Source organism: Saprolegnia parasitica (genome assembly GCF_000151545.1).
Source record: "Saprolegnia parasitica CBS 223.65 unplaced genomic scaffold supercont2.267, whole genome shotgun sequence".
In the NCBI taxonomy this organism is placed as follows: Eukaryota; Oomycota; class Saprolegniomycetes; order Saprolegniales; family Saprolegniaceae; genus Saprolegnia; species Saprolegnia parasitica.
Window position 1 is genome coordinate 1 of NW_012156661.1, and position 15827 is coordinate 15827.

Consider the following 15827-nt stretch of genomic DNA (forward strand, 5'->3'; position numbering starts at 1 on the left):
GTACTTTCTACTGAAGAACGAGCTGCAGTGCCTTCAGTACTCGTCGCTGGCCGGCATGTGGCCGCGTCGTCTCGTGTGCGATCTACGCACGCTGCACGCGCGGCTTCGGCATCCGCACGGTCTTTGGTGTCTCGACCGTGCTCATGACGCTCGCGAGCCTGCCGCAGCTGCTGCTGGCGCCGCCCATGGACGTGGCGAGTCTGCCCGTGGATGTGTGCACGTTCTGCGCGATCGAGTCGTTTGTGACGGCGTTTGCCGGCGAGTTTGCGCTCCTCCAGCTCCTCGTGGTGGCAACGACCTTTTGCCCGCGCAAGAAGGAGCTCCACGGACTCACGTACGCGCTGTATCTCTCGTTCATGGACTTTGGCGGCGTCGTGAGCGCCTTCTTCTCCGCGCTCTTGGTGTCGGCTCTCGGGATCACCCAGGATCCGGTGACGTACGCCATTGACTATAGCAACCTCTGGCTCTTGCTCGTGCTCGGCGCGATCTTCCAAGTTGCCATCCTCGCCTTCTTGTGTCTCCTCCCGCGCCAGCTGGAAGACGCAAATACTGGCGACGAGCCGGAAGCCCAAGCCCTCTTGGCGCCGTCCGAGGCCTAGAAAACGATGGACCCAAAGCTCTACTAGAAGAGTGTCTCCCATACTTTTGTGTGCAGAGACATCCATGTCTGTTATGTGTTGATGCGAGGCGCTTGAGGCTCAAGTCATATTTGGTTCGCGAGCACCCACGACGGAGCTGTGAACGCTTTCCCGTTTGATCGCTATGACGTTGGGCAGCTATCTTGTGCTTTCGGAGCACTTGTCCAGCGTCGCCACCCTGCCCGTGTTGGTCGCAAGCTGTTCTTCCTGGTCAAGGTAGTCGAAGCGAAATGCGTTGAATGGGTTGGGGGTTTCAACGTGCTGGAGTTCATCGTCCGGCAGTACGTCACGCTCGTTTGAGACAATCGAGCGTACATGGTCGGCGACCGTGACGCTCTGCGGGTCTCGGCCAAACCAAATGCCGAGAATCAGCAAACTTTGCTGGCAACAAACGCGACTCCTGAAAAAGGCAACAAGTCCATCCGCTGGACCAAAACCACCGTACAAGTTGTCATGTATAGGAAGCCATACCGTCGTTATAGCATTAACTACCTGAAATGACGGTCGACGCGTCCGTTCGTTGGCAAGTTTACCAATCGGGTTGAAATTACTTGATAAATACAAAATAGGCTCCCGGAGTGCTGGCAGTTAAGCTATTGCGGTGGACCATTTCAATGTAATCGTTGTCGGCGACCAAGATCCAATCTTGGTACCGGCGGTGCCCGAGCTTGGTTTCCCCAAGGTCAAAGACCCAGTGCTGGTTGCCATTCTGCATGTTGCAGGGGTACCCGTGGACGAGCGGTCGCTGGTCCTTGTCGCTCCAGTACGCGTCGAGACAATGGTCCGAGGCGACATGACGCAGCTGATCGACTTTGTTGGACTCGGTAGACTGGTAGACCTGCCACACACCGCCGCCGCACGCGTCATAGTCTGCCAGCTTGACGGTACTGCCGCAAATCTGCAGCCATTGGGGCTTGATGGGCTTGGAGCGCGCGTTGACGTAAATACCGTCGGGCGCTGGCTCACGCAAGATGCTCCACTGGTTGTAGGGCAAGTCCTGGACGACCGCCTCGATGCCCGACGTCGTGTTGGAGGGCGCCGCGTTGACGTGGGCAACATCATTTGTCGCCAGCGTCATGGCCGAGACCGCGAGCATGACCGAGATGTGGAGACCCATATTTGGTTCAAAGGAAATTGAAAAGTGAAATCACGAGTGGAAAAGCTTTCGTCAACTGCTGGCCTTTTTTCACGCGCCGACCAAAAACGGCTCGTTGGCTCGCGTCGGTCGCCTTCGGTGCTGGGCTAAAGACACGGGGATGCACCTGCGCCGATGCCGATGGGTACACGGCTCACGCGTACCGTGCACTGTCGTCTTAAAAGCATTACCGAATGCTTTTTAAACCCGCGACGCGCATGGATGATCAGATTGTTCCCGATCGAGACGGTCTTGTCAGCGCAAAAACAGGCCACCATCGTCCACAGGTTTGTTGACGCAGCTTTGCGTGGACGTCCCCGCACCATGCTTTGAGTGACGGGAAGACGACGCCTCTTCTTCACGACGATACTATCTGCTCTGACTGGCTCAAAAAACACCTATAAGAGCCTAGCTCAATGCTAGTATGGCGTTATGAGCTTACATACGAGGAAAGACGCAACACCTCAACGTCGGACACAAAAGCTCGCATGAGCGACCTCCATGGGTTTGATTGGTTGAAGTGCACCAATCAGCGTATAGAAAAAGATACAATATGTAGTAGCGTTCAAATCGATGGGGTCGAGGGGAGCGGAAGTGCTGCGAGCAGCGCGTCCTCATGCTCAACTTCCGTGGTCGCGTATCGAGATGGGCAGCGAGATGGGGATACACAGGTGCAACTGGAGGCTCATTCCATAGTATCCTCACGCCTGCTTCGTCAGATGTTCTCTTGGGACTCTTCGGCGCCATGTACACACGTACGCCTGCCGGAGTGATTTCCCAGGCGCAACGCAGATCTACTTGTCGCGTAGCAGTATTGGCGCCAAGACGTGCCTCGTGCTTGGCGTCCCTTCATGGCGCCGGCAGCAGAGCTGCTCATGAGCTGCCTCGCCGCGATCCAAAGCATGGTGTTTTTCCCGCCTGTGCTTGGATCTGTGCTTGGAGAAGGCGCGCGCACTGGAACTCGAGCTTGTCGACATGCTTGTCGACTATGCAGCAACGCCAATCGATGTAACCGCACTGTGCAAGTACGCATCGAAGCGTAGCCACAGTTTGGACACGGTCGGCACCATCGTCGTCGACGTCCATGGACACATATCGACACATGACGGCGGCCGCCTCCAGCGCCGGCATCGCACTTAAGTGCCTGGTCGCACCGGTCCAGCGGGTTGCCCTTGCACGGGTCCCCTGCAGCAAGCCAAAGGCCGCTTTTGCCGCAAGACGTCGCTGGACGCCGCCACCATCGACCACAATACGACGTATGGACCTCCTGTCTACGGTGGGTGGTCCAACGAGACTACAATGCGCTAGACGGGCCTCCAACGACGCCGCCGCACTCAACAACGATGTTGACGTCGACGCTGGCGTCCTTGGTCTTCTACGAGCAACGTTCACGACCCATGGCTCGTCCAGAAAGCGACGGCGGGAAGGAGTGTCGTCCAGCAAAGCAGAAGTCGCTCCAAGGTTGCCGGCGGTGCATGTTGTGGCTGCGTTTACGACGTCACGTATGGGTATTGGCGTCTACGCCAGCGACGACAGCGCGCCGTGGGTACGGTCGACTATAGCAACCGTGTATCCAGTTGATACTTTGATACGTATGGAGAAGGACGTCGTTATCGTCCACGCGTTGCCCTGCAACGACAAGGATCAAGCCGCGTCGACAAGCACTCTAACGTTAAGCACTGCCAAACCTCCTTGTCGTGTACCTACGTGCTTGCGTCAACCCTTTCTGGTGCTCGTGGGTCCTTCACGTGCTGTCGCAGCCGCTCGCACAGACTCTCGGGGTGCATCGCATCGTGCAAGAAGCGCACAAGTCAGCGCACTGCTCGCAATGGTCGACGTCGACGGCAGCGACGATGATGCCGGTCGGCTCGGGCACCGGCCACGAGGGCGTTGCAAAAGAGCGCGTCTTGAATCATGAGGACGTCAAACGGCAAGCAGATTTGAATGCAGTCGATATCGACGCCGATGCGCTGGTGTTGGAGCGGCGGATCACTGTCGAGGCGGCAACGGCAAGCGCATGGCCGAGCTCTTGAACCCAAAGACAGTGTCCGACCCAAACAGCCACCGGGCGACGTTCAGCGTCATCGGCAAGGTCGCAAGCCATGCAACGACGTCGACTGGCATCTGGGATCGACCAACACCATATCAAGCGTGTCGAGATGGTCAAAAGAGAAACGCGGCAGCGTCGAGATGGAGGCCAAAGCGGTGCTTCTCGAGCGGCGCGTCGTCTGGCATCCACGTAGCGAGGACGTCGTGGCGGGTGGACGTGGCACGAGACAGTGCTCTGGTGGACGTAGTATGTCGACTTGCGCAGCAGGGCCAACGCGGCTTCGTATGCTGCTGTCGTCGGGTTCACTGTCTTGCTGGCACGCATGATGGCAGATCGTAACAAGGATCTACATGTTGCATCCCAGCGTCAGGATGGGTCAAAATGCGATTGAAGGCGATGTGTGATTGGATAGCACCTTGATTTTTCAGGCGCCACTTCGAGCCCCCTGTGGCATGGGATTTGGCGCTCGTCGCGTCGTCTTATCTACATGATTGCTGTCGATTCACTCGTCGAGACTTGCTCGAACACAACACCAACGTCACTTGGAGTCGTATGCATCAAAGGTATTGTGGTTAATCGAGGGCGTGAGGGCAGCACGGCAACTAGGTGTCGAGACGAGGGCGCTTCACCGGCGGTTGCTCGATCGTGTCCGCCGCCTCGATCGCGCGCATCGGCTGGAGCAGCAATTGGAGCTTCGCGACGGCCTGGGTGTTGTGGTGCAGATGACTCAGGCGTACAAGGAGCAGCTCGAGATCCGTCTTGCGCTTCCGAACCACGTATTGGCCCCTCTTTGTCTCGCCCATCGAGTTGTGCCCGCCACGCACGTCAACGTGGAAAAGATCATCCGTCATGGGAAAAAGGAGCTCGGCGTCGTCGTGGGGCAATTCGAGCTGGCCTGGATGGCTGGCAACGATATCCAAGAGTGCCTCGCAGAGACCAGCAAACTCAAACTAAATCCGCGTGCCGTCACGCAAAAAGTCGGCCAACGCAGCGCACTGCGCGCAGTGGTCGACGTCGACGGCAATGTCATCGATGGCAATATTGCTCACGTCGGGTACGGGCGTCAGTGCGCGGCCAAGTCCGCAATGAGGCCAGTATCGTGCGGGAGCCGCTTCGTCGCCTGGATGACGACAGGGTAGAGCGCGTAGCGGGTAGCGCCCAGCGTCTCTGGTAGCGTCGCAGCCCACGCGAGGCCGAACGTTCGCGCCTCGTGAGGCGCCACGAGCGTGAGCACATGGAGGGCGCCGACGACGCTCTTGACCGACGGGGCGAGGGCCTTGCTTTCTCGCATGCGACCGAAGGCGTCGGTGACGGTAAATGACGGTGCGATCGAGAAGACGTAGCTGGCCACGAGCGACTGCACACGGGACGCGACTGCGGTCGCTGGGTGCTGGAGAAACCGCAAGAGGCCAGCGATGAAGACTTTGTGGCCACTGAAGTGGCGCATAGCAGTAAACAGCGTCTCGTCGCAGTGGCCGAGCGTGTGCATTGCGTCGAGCACATCGCGCACGTACGCTGTCCGCAGAGAGATCGTTGTCGGTCGATCTCGCCACGCCGCGTGCCCCCACCCATTCAATACCAAGGTGCCACGTATCCGACGGGAGCTCGGGAGCACGGTAACGACCTCGTTGATTTTGGTCGAGATCGCCGCCAAGTACTTTGGCCGATGCAGCGTCGGCTGGCGCGCAATCGCATCCACGAGGCCTATCGAAAGGCTCCGGAGCTTATCCGTCAGCGTGAGTCCGCTGCTAGCAATCACGTCGTTAAACGGGGGACGGAAGAGGTAGCTATCGACGACGACGAGGGCCGGTGGGAGGTGCGGGCTGATCCAGTTGCCGTGCGGCATGTGGGGCGCCACTTTGTCGATGTACCAGTCAAGAAGGATCCAGTAGTGCGTGTTGGAGCGAGTGTTTTGGTTCTTCACGTACCCGAGCAGGACGCCCGAGAACAACTTGACGAGCTCGCACACGACGGCTGCTCCAGCGGCGGACACAACGCATCGTCACCACTCGTGAGGCCCGCGAGACTCGCGAGGGGATGACAGAGATCGTCTATTGCACCCTTGGAGCGCTCAAAGAGGCCTTGGAGCGCAAAAAAGAGTGGGATCCAGCCATACGACTTGAGGAGCGCGTGGATGCAGATGCCAACGCCTCTGAGATCTTGGTACGCCGAAGTGAGAGCGCGTCGCGGAGCAAGAGTCGCACGAGTGCCACGTCGTTGCACTGGACGAACACTCTCGTGATGGCGGTGAGTTGCGTTGGCTGAGGTTGGACAAGCACCACGGCTGAGATGACGCCAAGCAGCAAGTCGCGGACGCTCGGCCCGAGGCGATCGCCCGGAACGTTGTCGATGGCCGTTTGCGCAAGCGGCAGTGCAGCGTCGAGCCCTACGATGCTCGCGCGGAATGGCGTCGGCCAAAACACGATCGCGCAAGGATGGGGTCGCCCTTCTGATGTCACCGAGGTACGCGTGGACCCTCTTGTCGGGAAGACTTGAGGCGACGTTGGTTGGGATCTTACACGCTGGGTGCGGCTCGACCGCCGAGAGGAAGTTGGTGTACCCGCCCTTGTGGTCGACCTTGAAGCTGACGAGGGCGACGTCAAAGCGGCCGGTCGCTACGAGGACGTTGACCAAGGCCCCGTCGCACCCGTGTCGAGGATGAACTTGAGGACCCCGTCGTCTTCGCGAGGCTCAGAGCCTGGGCTGAGAACGGCGTACAAATTGGCGTCGTTCTCGGTCTTGATACCTCGATGACCCAGCTTGCCTTGACTCTTCTCATTGAGAATTTTTTTCTAGTCGTCTTCTTGAGCGCATCGGGCCTTCTTCTTCTTCTTCTTGCATGTCGACTGGTAGTGGTCGGTCTGCTGGCAGTTGTAGCACGTGATGTGCGAGAGGCCCTTGAGCTCACGCTTGTTCTTGGGGCTCGCACGCACAAAGTCGATCAGCTCGGTCATCTGGTCTGCATCGTTGATCGACGCCACACGCTCGTGCTCGACCAATGACGTCTTCCCCAAGGCCACGGGTGCGGGCTCACCCCACTTGTGCTTGTCGATCTCGTACTGCGGGTACGTCATGTAGTCGTTCCGTGACGCACGCTTGGCCGCCTTTCCGTTGTAGCGCAGGCCAATATCGATGTATGCACTCGTGTGGATGAGGAGCGTCTCCTTGCTTTCTTCGGGCTGCATTGGTCGTCCCATGTCGTGCAGCCGCTTCTCGAGCACCTTGTACGTCGTGAGGTACTCGTCCATCGTCATCTGACGTGGGTCGAACTCGGCCTTGTGAAGCTCGCCCTTGACCTTGGTGATCTCTCTGCGCACGTACTTTTGCAGCAGATAGTCCCACATTTCTTTGGCCGTCTTGAACGTACTCGTCTCGTGCTTGTTCGTCACATCAAGAGACGTCGTGATGACCTTCACCATTCCGCGCATGTAATCCTTGTACCACGGTACTTGAACGGCTTCTTGTGCTGACTTGGCGTCTTGCGATCGCCCGAGACAATGTCCTAAATCTCTTGCTGCGTGAGCACAGACTCGACGTCTGCGCTGTAGCGACCAAAATCGGTGCCATCGAATTTTGGAAGCTTGTCTGGCGGAGCGAGTCGGCCGCTCGCTTTGTAACGTTGACCATTATCGCTGGAGCTCGAACCGTCGCCACCGCTCGAGTTATTTGGCGGCTCATCCGAGCTGCTGCTGCTGCTGGTACTGTCGCCGCCGTCACCACTGCCACCATGAGCTTTGCTCGACTTCTTCTGCGCTTGGACCTTCTTGCTTGGGGACCCAACGCCCCGCTTGGGTGGTGTTCCCTGGCGTTTGATCTTCTCATCGGCGCTCGTGCATTCCTTCTCACTTTCTTCAATCGTCTTGGCGACATCCCGACGTTCCGCGAGGATCTCCTCAAGCAGAGCGTCGACGTCGTACATGAGCGTCTGCCCCTTCTCGAGTGGATGCGTTGGGCTCATCACCTAAGAGAATCTACCATCCTCGCCGGTCTGGAAGACACTCGGAAAGGCACAGCAAACTGCAGGCCGGTGCTAGTGCACTTCTTGAAAGTGAGCCTCCTTCTAGTTGACTTCGACGGTCCACCACTCCTCCTCGAGAACCACACATCCGTCCATGTGCAGTCCCCGCACCTTCCCATATTCATATTATCATCATTCGACGTCGCGTCCCACTTGGTCATCCGCGTCGACCCAAGATCCAAGCACTGACGAGAAACTCTAGGCATACATCAAAGCAGTAGTCGTGTTTGTAGATTTCGCCAAGTGCGCTTACCCCCCACACGTACTCACGCAGGGCGCCGTGCCATTGCACGACACTGAGCTGTGAGCGGTATAAAGGTCAACCACACACTGACGCTATTGAGAAGCGCTCGACCCGGCCGCGTTCGCACTTGATCTCAGGAGAAAGCGCAAAATGAGACTACCAACCCCGATCGAGAACGCTTCGAACGTCCTTTTCCAGTGGCGGAGCACGGCGTGGTTCGAGGTCTAGAGACCAAACACCATGCTTTGGATCGCGGCGAGGCAGCTCATGAGCAGCTCTGCTGCCGGCGCCATGAAGGCAAGCACGAGGCATGTCTTGGCGTCTCGCAAGTTGCCAGCGCCAATAATGCTACGCGGCACGTATGTATAATAGATCTGCGCTGCGCCTTTGTATCCCCATCCCGCTGTCCGTCCTCGATATGCGACCACGGAAGTTGAGCATGAGGACGCGCTGTTCGCGCACTTTTGCGCCCCTCGACCCCATCGATTTGAACGCTATCTTTTTCTATACGCTGATTGGTGCACTTCAACCAATCAAACCCATGGAGGTCGCTCATGCGAGCTTTTGTGTCCGACGTTGCGGTGTTGCGTCTTTCCTCGTATGTAAGCTCATAACGCCATACTAGCATTGAGCTAGGCTCTTATAGGTGTTTTTTGAGCCAGTCAGGGCAGATAGTATCGTCGTGAAGAAGAGGCGTCGCCTTCCCGTCACTCAAAGCGACAAGCATGGTGCGGGGACGTCCACGCAAAGCTACGTCAACGATGGACGATGATGGCCTGTTTTTGCGCTAACAAGACCGTCTCGATCGGGAACAATCTGATCATCCATGCGCGTCGCGGGTTAGAAAAGCATTCGGTAATGCTTTTAAGACGACACTGCACTGTACTTCATGTAGTACGCGTGAGCCGTCTACCCATCGGCGGAGGTGCATCCCCGTGTCTTTACCCCAGCGCCGTAGGCGCGTCCGTCGACCGACGCAAGCCAACGAGCTGTTTTCGTCGGCGTGACGTGAAAAAAGGCCAGCGCACCATAGCTTTTCCACTCTGGTTTTCACTTTTCAATTTCCTTTGAACCAAATATGGGTCTCCATATCTCGGTCATGCTCGCGGTCTCGGCCATGACGCTGGCGACAAATGATGTTGCCCACGTCAACGCGGCGCCCTCCAACACGACGTCGGGCATCGAGGCGGTCGTCCAGAATTTGCCCGACAACCAGTATGTCATCATGAAGCAGCCGTCACCGTTCCCTGGTCTTCACGCCAACGCGCCCGAGTGGACCATCCACTACCCCGAATATCTGCAGATTTGCGGCAGTACCGTCAAGCTGGCAGGCCGTGACGCGTGCGGCGGTGGTGCGTGGCAGGTCTACAAGTCTCCCGAGTCCAACAAAATCGATCAGCTGCGTCATGTCGCCTCGGACCATTGTCTCGACGCGTACTGGAGCGAAAAGGACCAGCGACCGCTCGTCCACGGGTACCCCTGCAACTTGCAGAACGGCAACCAGCACTGGGAATTTGACGTTGGGTGGACCACCCGGCTCGGGCACCGCCGGTACCAAGATTGGGTCATGATGGCCTACAACGGTGACGTTCGAATGGTCCACCGCAAGAGCCCCGTTGCCAGCTCTAACCAAGTCGACTTTTTATTCAACAAGTGATTTCAACCCGATGGGTAAACCTACCAACGCATGGACGCGTCGACCGTTATTTCAGGTATTATTGCTATAACGACGGTATGGCTTTCTATACATGACAACTTGTACGGTGGTTTTTGTCCAGCGGATGGACTCGTTGCCTTGGGTGCTTGAGCACTTCGCTCAGTTTGCCGACATGACGGGTCTTAAAGTCCACCTCGACAAGTCATTTGGCATCTGTCGGAACAAAGCTCACGCGCTCGACAACTACCACGGCCTTCCGCTGCTCCAGCCGACCGAGCGGCGTCGGTACCTTGGCTTGATGGTTGGTCTCGGCGACTTGGCAGCAGACAACTGGTTTCAGGAGTTGCGCTTGTTGCCAGCAAAGGGGGCAGAGGAGGTTGATTACCTCGCCTGCCATGGGTTGTGGCGAGGCGGTGTCCCAGTGATAGATGATCGGCGTCGTTGTCGACTGCATAGCGAAGGTGTGCGCGTCACTGACGGTCGGGCGTGGTAGTAGAAAGGAGCCAAGCTGGGACGTAGCGCGGCTTCTCCGTCGCTGCTGCGGTTCGTCGGAGCCGCGCCATCGTGCCTTGGCGTTTGTTGCGACGTGACAGCGGCGTGCGACCGTGATGGTGCTTTTCGTTCGAGGCCGTGCTGTTCACGGGCGTAGCTCGGTGGCGGTACACCGTCTTGAAGCGACTTTTGCCGTGCCACTCGCTTCGATGTCGGTCTTGCGCGTCAGTATGTAGTGCCGGCCCCGGTGGCGACGGTTGATGTGGGTCATCGAAGCGTTGGTGTCGTAGCGGGGAACGACAGCATGTCGTTGCCGTCGCCGCATCGAAGCACCAGGGTCGAAGCGAGAGACGACCGGAACGCTGCTACCGTCGTTGCACCGAAGCGCCGGTGTCATAGTGAGATGCGTCCGTATCGAAGCGCGAGACGACCGGAACGCTACGGGTGTCGATGAATTGAGGCGTCGGTGTCGTAGAGGACGTCGTCGCCGTCGCCGCATGGAAGCACCGGTGTCGAGTCGGCTTGGGACCGCGGTCCTCGTTCGACGCCGATATCGAGAGTGGCTCAGCAGCGCAGCCCCCAGATAGAGCGATGCTCGAGGTACTGGGCCGAGGAGGGTGTTGATGTCCGGGCGGTGGTGGAAACACGGCGTGACGTGCTTTGTGAGTACTTGGACGTTGCTGTCGGGTGGTGTTGCTTGCTGCTGCCCATCGCTGTCAGTACTGGCGTCGTTCGGTGGTTGGCTGAAGGAGCGCCGCCGAGGGTTGGAGTGTCTTGCGCCATGTGGCCGTCCGGCTGCAGTTGACGCCAACTTGGCCAGATAACCCGACCCACCAGACGTCGTTCCTGATGGATTTCGTGTGGACCGGGCGTCCGATACGCCAAGTGGTGAGGTTTTGTTGCCCCCGTTGTCGCCGATGTCGAGGCCGGGCTAAGCTTCGTGGGCAATCGCCGAGGTCAAAGCGAGTTGGCGTGGCCAGAATCGCTGGGCAGAGGTCGAAGCGTTCACGCCGTGGCTGGGCGACGTCGAGTTGCAGCACGGTAGGTTTCGCGGCGAGCCGTTGCGTCGGAGCATCGCGGTCAAGCCTGAAACGGGTCGCTCGGCGCGCCGGTGCCGAGGCAGTGGGCGCCTCCTTCCGATCTGGCTCGCACGGCGTGTACGCCGTATCGCTGCGCCTGTGGTGGAGGTAGCCGTTGTGGGGGTAAGTCGATAAGCGGGCGCTGCGAGAGCGCGGCTTGATCCGGTTGCAAGGTCGCCGCACCGGTGGCCGGCGGGTGCGGTGGCGCGCATGCACACGTAGGATCTTCAGTTGGCACCACCTGTGCATCGAGCGCGATCTCCATGAGGGGCGCGCGTGCTTTGATGCTGCTGGGGGCGATACTGCGAAAGCGCTGCTCCGACGGGCACATTGCTGGCTGAAATTGGCTGCAAATCGGTGCGCTGGCGCTTGGCAGGCGTTGCGTGCTCCTGCTGTAAGGTCGCCGCCTCGGAACATCGCTGCTGCCATCCGCCGCACCGAAGCGCCATTGTCGACACCAGAGACGACTGCCGCCGTTGGAGCGGAGCGTCGGAGTTGAAGCACGAGACGATCCGGACGCTGCTGCCGGCTTAGAGTCGGACCGCCGCCAGTGTCGTTGCGAAGAATTATCGATACGTAGCAGGCCGAAGCCAAATCGAAACTGTGTCGAGGTTTGGCTGGCCTATGCCTGCTCCTTTTAAGAACTTTACTTCTACTCTCCACCGATACGTTGAAACGCCCAGAGCGCGCGCACGAGGCAACCACGGCACGCCTGTGAGTGGCCGCAATGAAGGCGAAATGCGAACCCTCCAAGGCGCGTCTCTTGCGGGAAAAGCTCGTTTGGCATTTCTTTTGGTGCGGCAACTAGGCTGTCGGCACGGGCGGCCGCCTCCCTCAGTACATACCCAAGGCGATTCTTCAGTCTCCGCGCGCTCACCAAGGATGGGGCATTCTCAACATGGAAGCTGTGTGCCGCCAACAAGTCGTTCGTCGCGTCGTCCGGCTGGTACAGCAGCCAGTCAAGTCGGTCCTGCCGCAAGACAACCTCCTCGACAAGGTCTGCCACGGACCAGCGCGGCCACTGCCGGCGGCCACGACGGACACGGTGCTCAGTTGTGGCTGTTTCGGCTGCTTTGCAATGCGCTGGGACGCGCGGACCGAGTGCATAACGTGGACCTGGCCGCAAAACTCGATTTTTCTCGATGGGCTCGCACGGCCATTACCTTCGTGCGGGACACTGCGTACATAGTCTCGACAATCGCTCGCGTTTGGATCGAGGACGTCGGCACTTTTTGTGCTACCAGCCGATCGCGAACAACGCCTCGCTACCGGATTCCACTGGACGGGTGGTACGCCACTCGCCGTACGCAATGTTTGCCACTGCATTTGCAGCGTGCTCTCTCGACGGTCCGATATGGTTTTAACCAACGCGACTGGCGACCTTCGCGGACCGAGCGCACTGCAATGGATGTGTACCTTCTCGCCCTTGCCCACGGCGCCAAGGCCAAAGCTCAACTGCCTCCAGCACAAAACCGCATCTACCTGCCGTCTGCGTGGGTCAAATGCTCGGTGCGTCGGCGCGTCCCACTCGAACGCGTCGTCAGCCATCACGTTGTCAAGGCATTGACACAGTTGCCTCCATCACTAGATCGCTAGCAAGTGCGACGTCAAGCAAGTGCGACGTCAAAAGCTGTGCGAGCAGCTCGCGATGCCGCACGACGAAGCCGCGTAAAAACCGTCATGGAAGCACTTGCCGTATTCCGCGGCCGTGCGCTGGCTACAGTACCGCTGGCACCTCCAGGCGTTCCCGTTCCAGATGGCAGCAACAGCACCGATGTGTCCTCATTGTAGATGGCAGTGCCAACACGCTTGTCCAGTGCTCACTTGCCCAAGCGACGTGGCAGGTATTTGGTTTGGCCGAGACCCGCAGAGCATCACGGTCGCCGACCATGTACGCTCGATTGTCTCACACGAGCCGCGCCGGCGTGGCTGGTGCAGGCCACACACTGACGCTCCCCACGGCGCCGTGTTTGATCGCGTCGGGCAGCAAGCCTGGTAGATGCTTCGCTACCTCACGCTCCGGACGCTCTGGAACCAACGCTGTTGCAAGATACACGCTGCCGACGACGCGCTGCCGGACCACGTGAACGTCCCGTACGTCACTTTGAACTACTGCGAGGCGCAGCGCCAGTACCACACTCGACGCCACCACGCGCTCCGAGCTCGTGTCTTCGAGTCGCTCGTGCAGCAACACTTCTTCGATGGTGCTGCTTGGAAAGACCTGCATTGCGGCGGAAGTGGCTCGCTCGTCTTTTAGCCCAAGCCGCCTCAGAGCGTGGTGTACCAGGCCAACTACCTCGGTACCGCGACAACGAACAACGAGGTCGAGTACGACGGTCTGATCACGGCGCTACAGTTGGCTCGGCGACTGGCAGTGACGCATCTAACGGCACGCAGCATGCTGCTGATGCAGCAGATGAAGGGCCTCTTCCGGGTCCAAGAGGCTCGCTTGCAGAAGCTGCATGTGCAGGCGCGGGAGCTCGCGGCATGTTTTACGCGCACATGGGAACACCACCCTCGCGAGTTCAACCAAGCCATGAATCATTTGTCCAAGCTCGCACCCGACGACTGTACCGCGTACGCGCATCCCGATGACGGACGGCATGACGTACTGCCGGAGGATGAACTTCAGCACGTTGAAGAGCTTTTGGCCGCCGACGTTCAACATACATCTGGTCCGTAGATCTTAGTAGGTGGAGTCTTTGTCTGTATCAAGGTTTCAACCTATATCATATCATCATACATGACAACTTGTAGCGCTGGTTGAAGAGCACCAAACGGTCGTCGAGGTTCATGACCAGCGCCAGTTGATCTAGGCAGGCGGAGGCAGGAGCGCGAAGGTGCGACCACTCGTGTTGGGTGAGGAGCCGGAGAAGCCGACGAACTCAAGATGCTTGGGCTCTTGAATGAGGCTGTGGTGCAAGTGCAGTTGAGCGACACGCGCCGCCTTGGCGGCAATCGTCCATCGACTTGGGAGTGGTAGGTCGGAAGGTTGTGTCTTTGTATTCCCCTTCTGCAACGCGTCTTGATGCTCGACCACGCAAGCGTGTGTCGGTCAGTAACCTATGTACTAGTGTTGGGCTCAAGGTCCCTGGTTACTGTCTGCTCGTGCTGCCAGCACATCGGACCACTCGATCCGATTGGTTCCATCACATGTAACTGTCACGTAACTGTAGTCAACCAAATCCATGGCTTCATCACGTGGCTCTAAATGAGCTCTCGAGTCCGACATCGCGGCCTGGCATTGTTTTTCGCACGCCTCTTAATGGTATGATATCGTCGTCCCTTGATGAAGAGCGACAAGTACGCGCCGACGTGACCATACGACGCACCAAGGAAATTCCCTTGATACGCACGAAGCTGCGTCAACAAACCGATGCACTGTTTTTGCGACGGCAAGAATTGCGCCCACTCGCGAGGGGCCAATGGAATACAAATAAGTTTTTCCCTTGCATGCGGCCGTCTTCAACATGGACAAATCTGATCATCCATGCGTGTCTGTGCTCTAGACACCCATCATAGCCCGATCATCCACGGGACCTGCCATCGATAGGACTGATGAACGACTGGTACAATAATGCAATGCTATCAGACGAGTCTACACTGTATGCGTCGATACTTGAGCTGTGCTTGAACGGTTGTCGACAGAGACGGAGAAGGGTTCGCACCCATTGACTTACAGTGTACACCCGTGTCTTTTCCCCAGCACGGGTACTGGTACCGGTAGGCGCGTCCCTGGGCGCGTCCGTCGAACGCTGCGAGCCAATGAGCCGTTTTCGTCGGCGTGGCGAGAAAAAAGGCCAGCGCACCATAGCTTTTCCACTCGTGATTTCACTTTTCAATTTCCTTTGAACCAAATATGGGTCTCCACATCTCGGTCATGCTCGCGGTCTCGGCCATGACGTTGGCGACAAATGATGTTGCCCCCTTCAACGCGGCGCCCTCCACCACGACGTCGGGCGACAACGCGGCCGCCCAGGACTTGCCCAACAACCAGTGGGCCAGCCATCATGAGCTGGCGCCGAGCAACAACCTCCGCGAAGCTGGCTTGGTGCAAACGAATGCCAACTAGCGATAGTACTTCATGCACCGTGGTTTAGGATAACGAACGACGGTAACCTTAATGACATCCATTTGTGTTCCATACTCGCGGTACACCACGACACATTGTCGTGAACCTATTATTCGAGGCACGCATTGCTTGCCCATTTCATCTATCTATCTATCTATCTATCTATCTATCTATCTATCTATCTATCTATCTATCTATCTATCTATCTATCTATCTATCTACCCATGACAGGAATCGGTAACATTACTCCACACATTCAAGTGCTAGCAGAGTCAACCCTCTCCTCTATCTATGCCGTGTACCGACCGGTAGTACATCAAGATCGAGATGCCTGCGTGTTTTTGGCTACAAAAGGTGTGACGGAGACGGCCGAAAAGGCCCAGCGGCAACTGGTCGGTGGCAAAAACGTCGCCAAGGTCGGTCAAATCGAGGTCTGAGATCG

General features: G+C 58.1%; 5 protein-coding genes across 5 annotated transcripts; 3 read left to right on the forward strand and 2 right to left on the reverse strand.

The window, feature by feature from the left end:
- Positions 1–143: 143 nt before the first annotated feature.
- On the forward strand, positions 144–656 carry SPRG_16207 (hypothetical protein; the record flags this gene model as incomplete). The annotated part of the gene is made up of 1 exon (XM_012355574.1): positions 144–656. One exon carries the CDS (start codon positions 144–146, stop codon positions 597–599), a length of 456 nt encoding a protein of 151 aa, XP_012210964.1. The 3' UTR covers positions 600–656.
- A 529-nt stretch (positions 657–1185) lies between these two features.
- SPRG_16208 (hypothetical protein) lies at positions 1186–1755 on the reverse strand (the record flags this gene model as incomplete). The annotated part of the gene is made up of 1 exon (XM_012355575.1): positions 1186–1755. The coding sequence occupies one exon, from the start codon at positions 1753–1755 to the stop codon at positions 1186–1188; it is 570 nt and encodes a 189-aa protein (XP_012210965.1).
- Positions 1756–3936: 2181 nt separating this feature from the next.
- SPRG_16209 (hypothetical protein) lies at positions 3937–4674 on the reverse strand (the record flags this gene model as incomplete). The annotated part of the gene is made up of 2 exons (XM_012355576.1): positions 3937–4001; positions 4440–4674. The coding sequence occupies 2 exons, from the start codon at positions 4672–4674 to the stop codon at positions 3937–3939; spliced, it is 300 nt and encodes a 99-aa protein (XP_012210966.1).
- A 4489-nt stretch (positions 4675–9163) lies between these two features.
- SPRG_16210 (hypothetical protein) lies at positions 9164–9673 on the forward strand (the record flags this gene model as incomplete). Its single annotated transcript, XM_012355577.1, has 1 exon — positions 9164–9673. A coding segment is annotated over one exon (510 nt), but the record flags the coding sequence as incomplete, so codon positions are not given.
- A 5499-nt stretch (positions 9674–15172) lies between these two features.
- SPRG_16211 (hypothetical protein) lies at positions 15173–15431 on the forward strand (the record flags this gene model as incomplete). The annotated part of the gene is made up of 2 exons (XM_012355578.1): positions 15173–15364; positions 15414–15431. The coding sequence occupies 2 exons, from the start codon at positions 15173–15175 to the stop codon at positions 15429–15431; spliced, it is 210 nt and encodes a 69-aa protein (XP_012210968.1).
- Between the last annotated feature and the right edge of the window lie 396 nt (positions 15432–15827).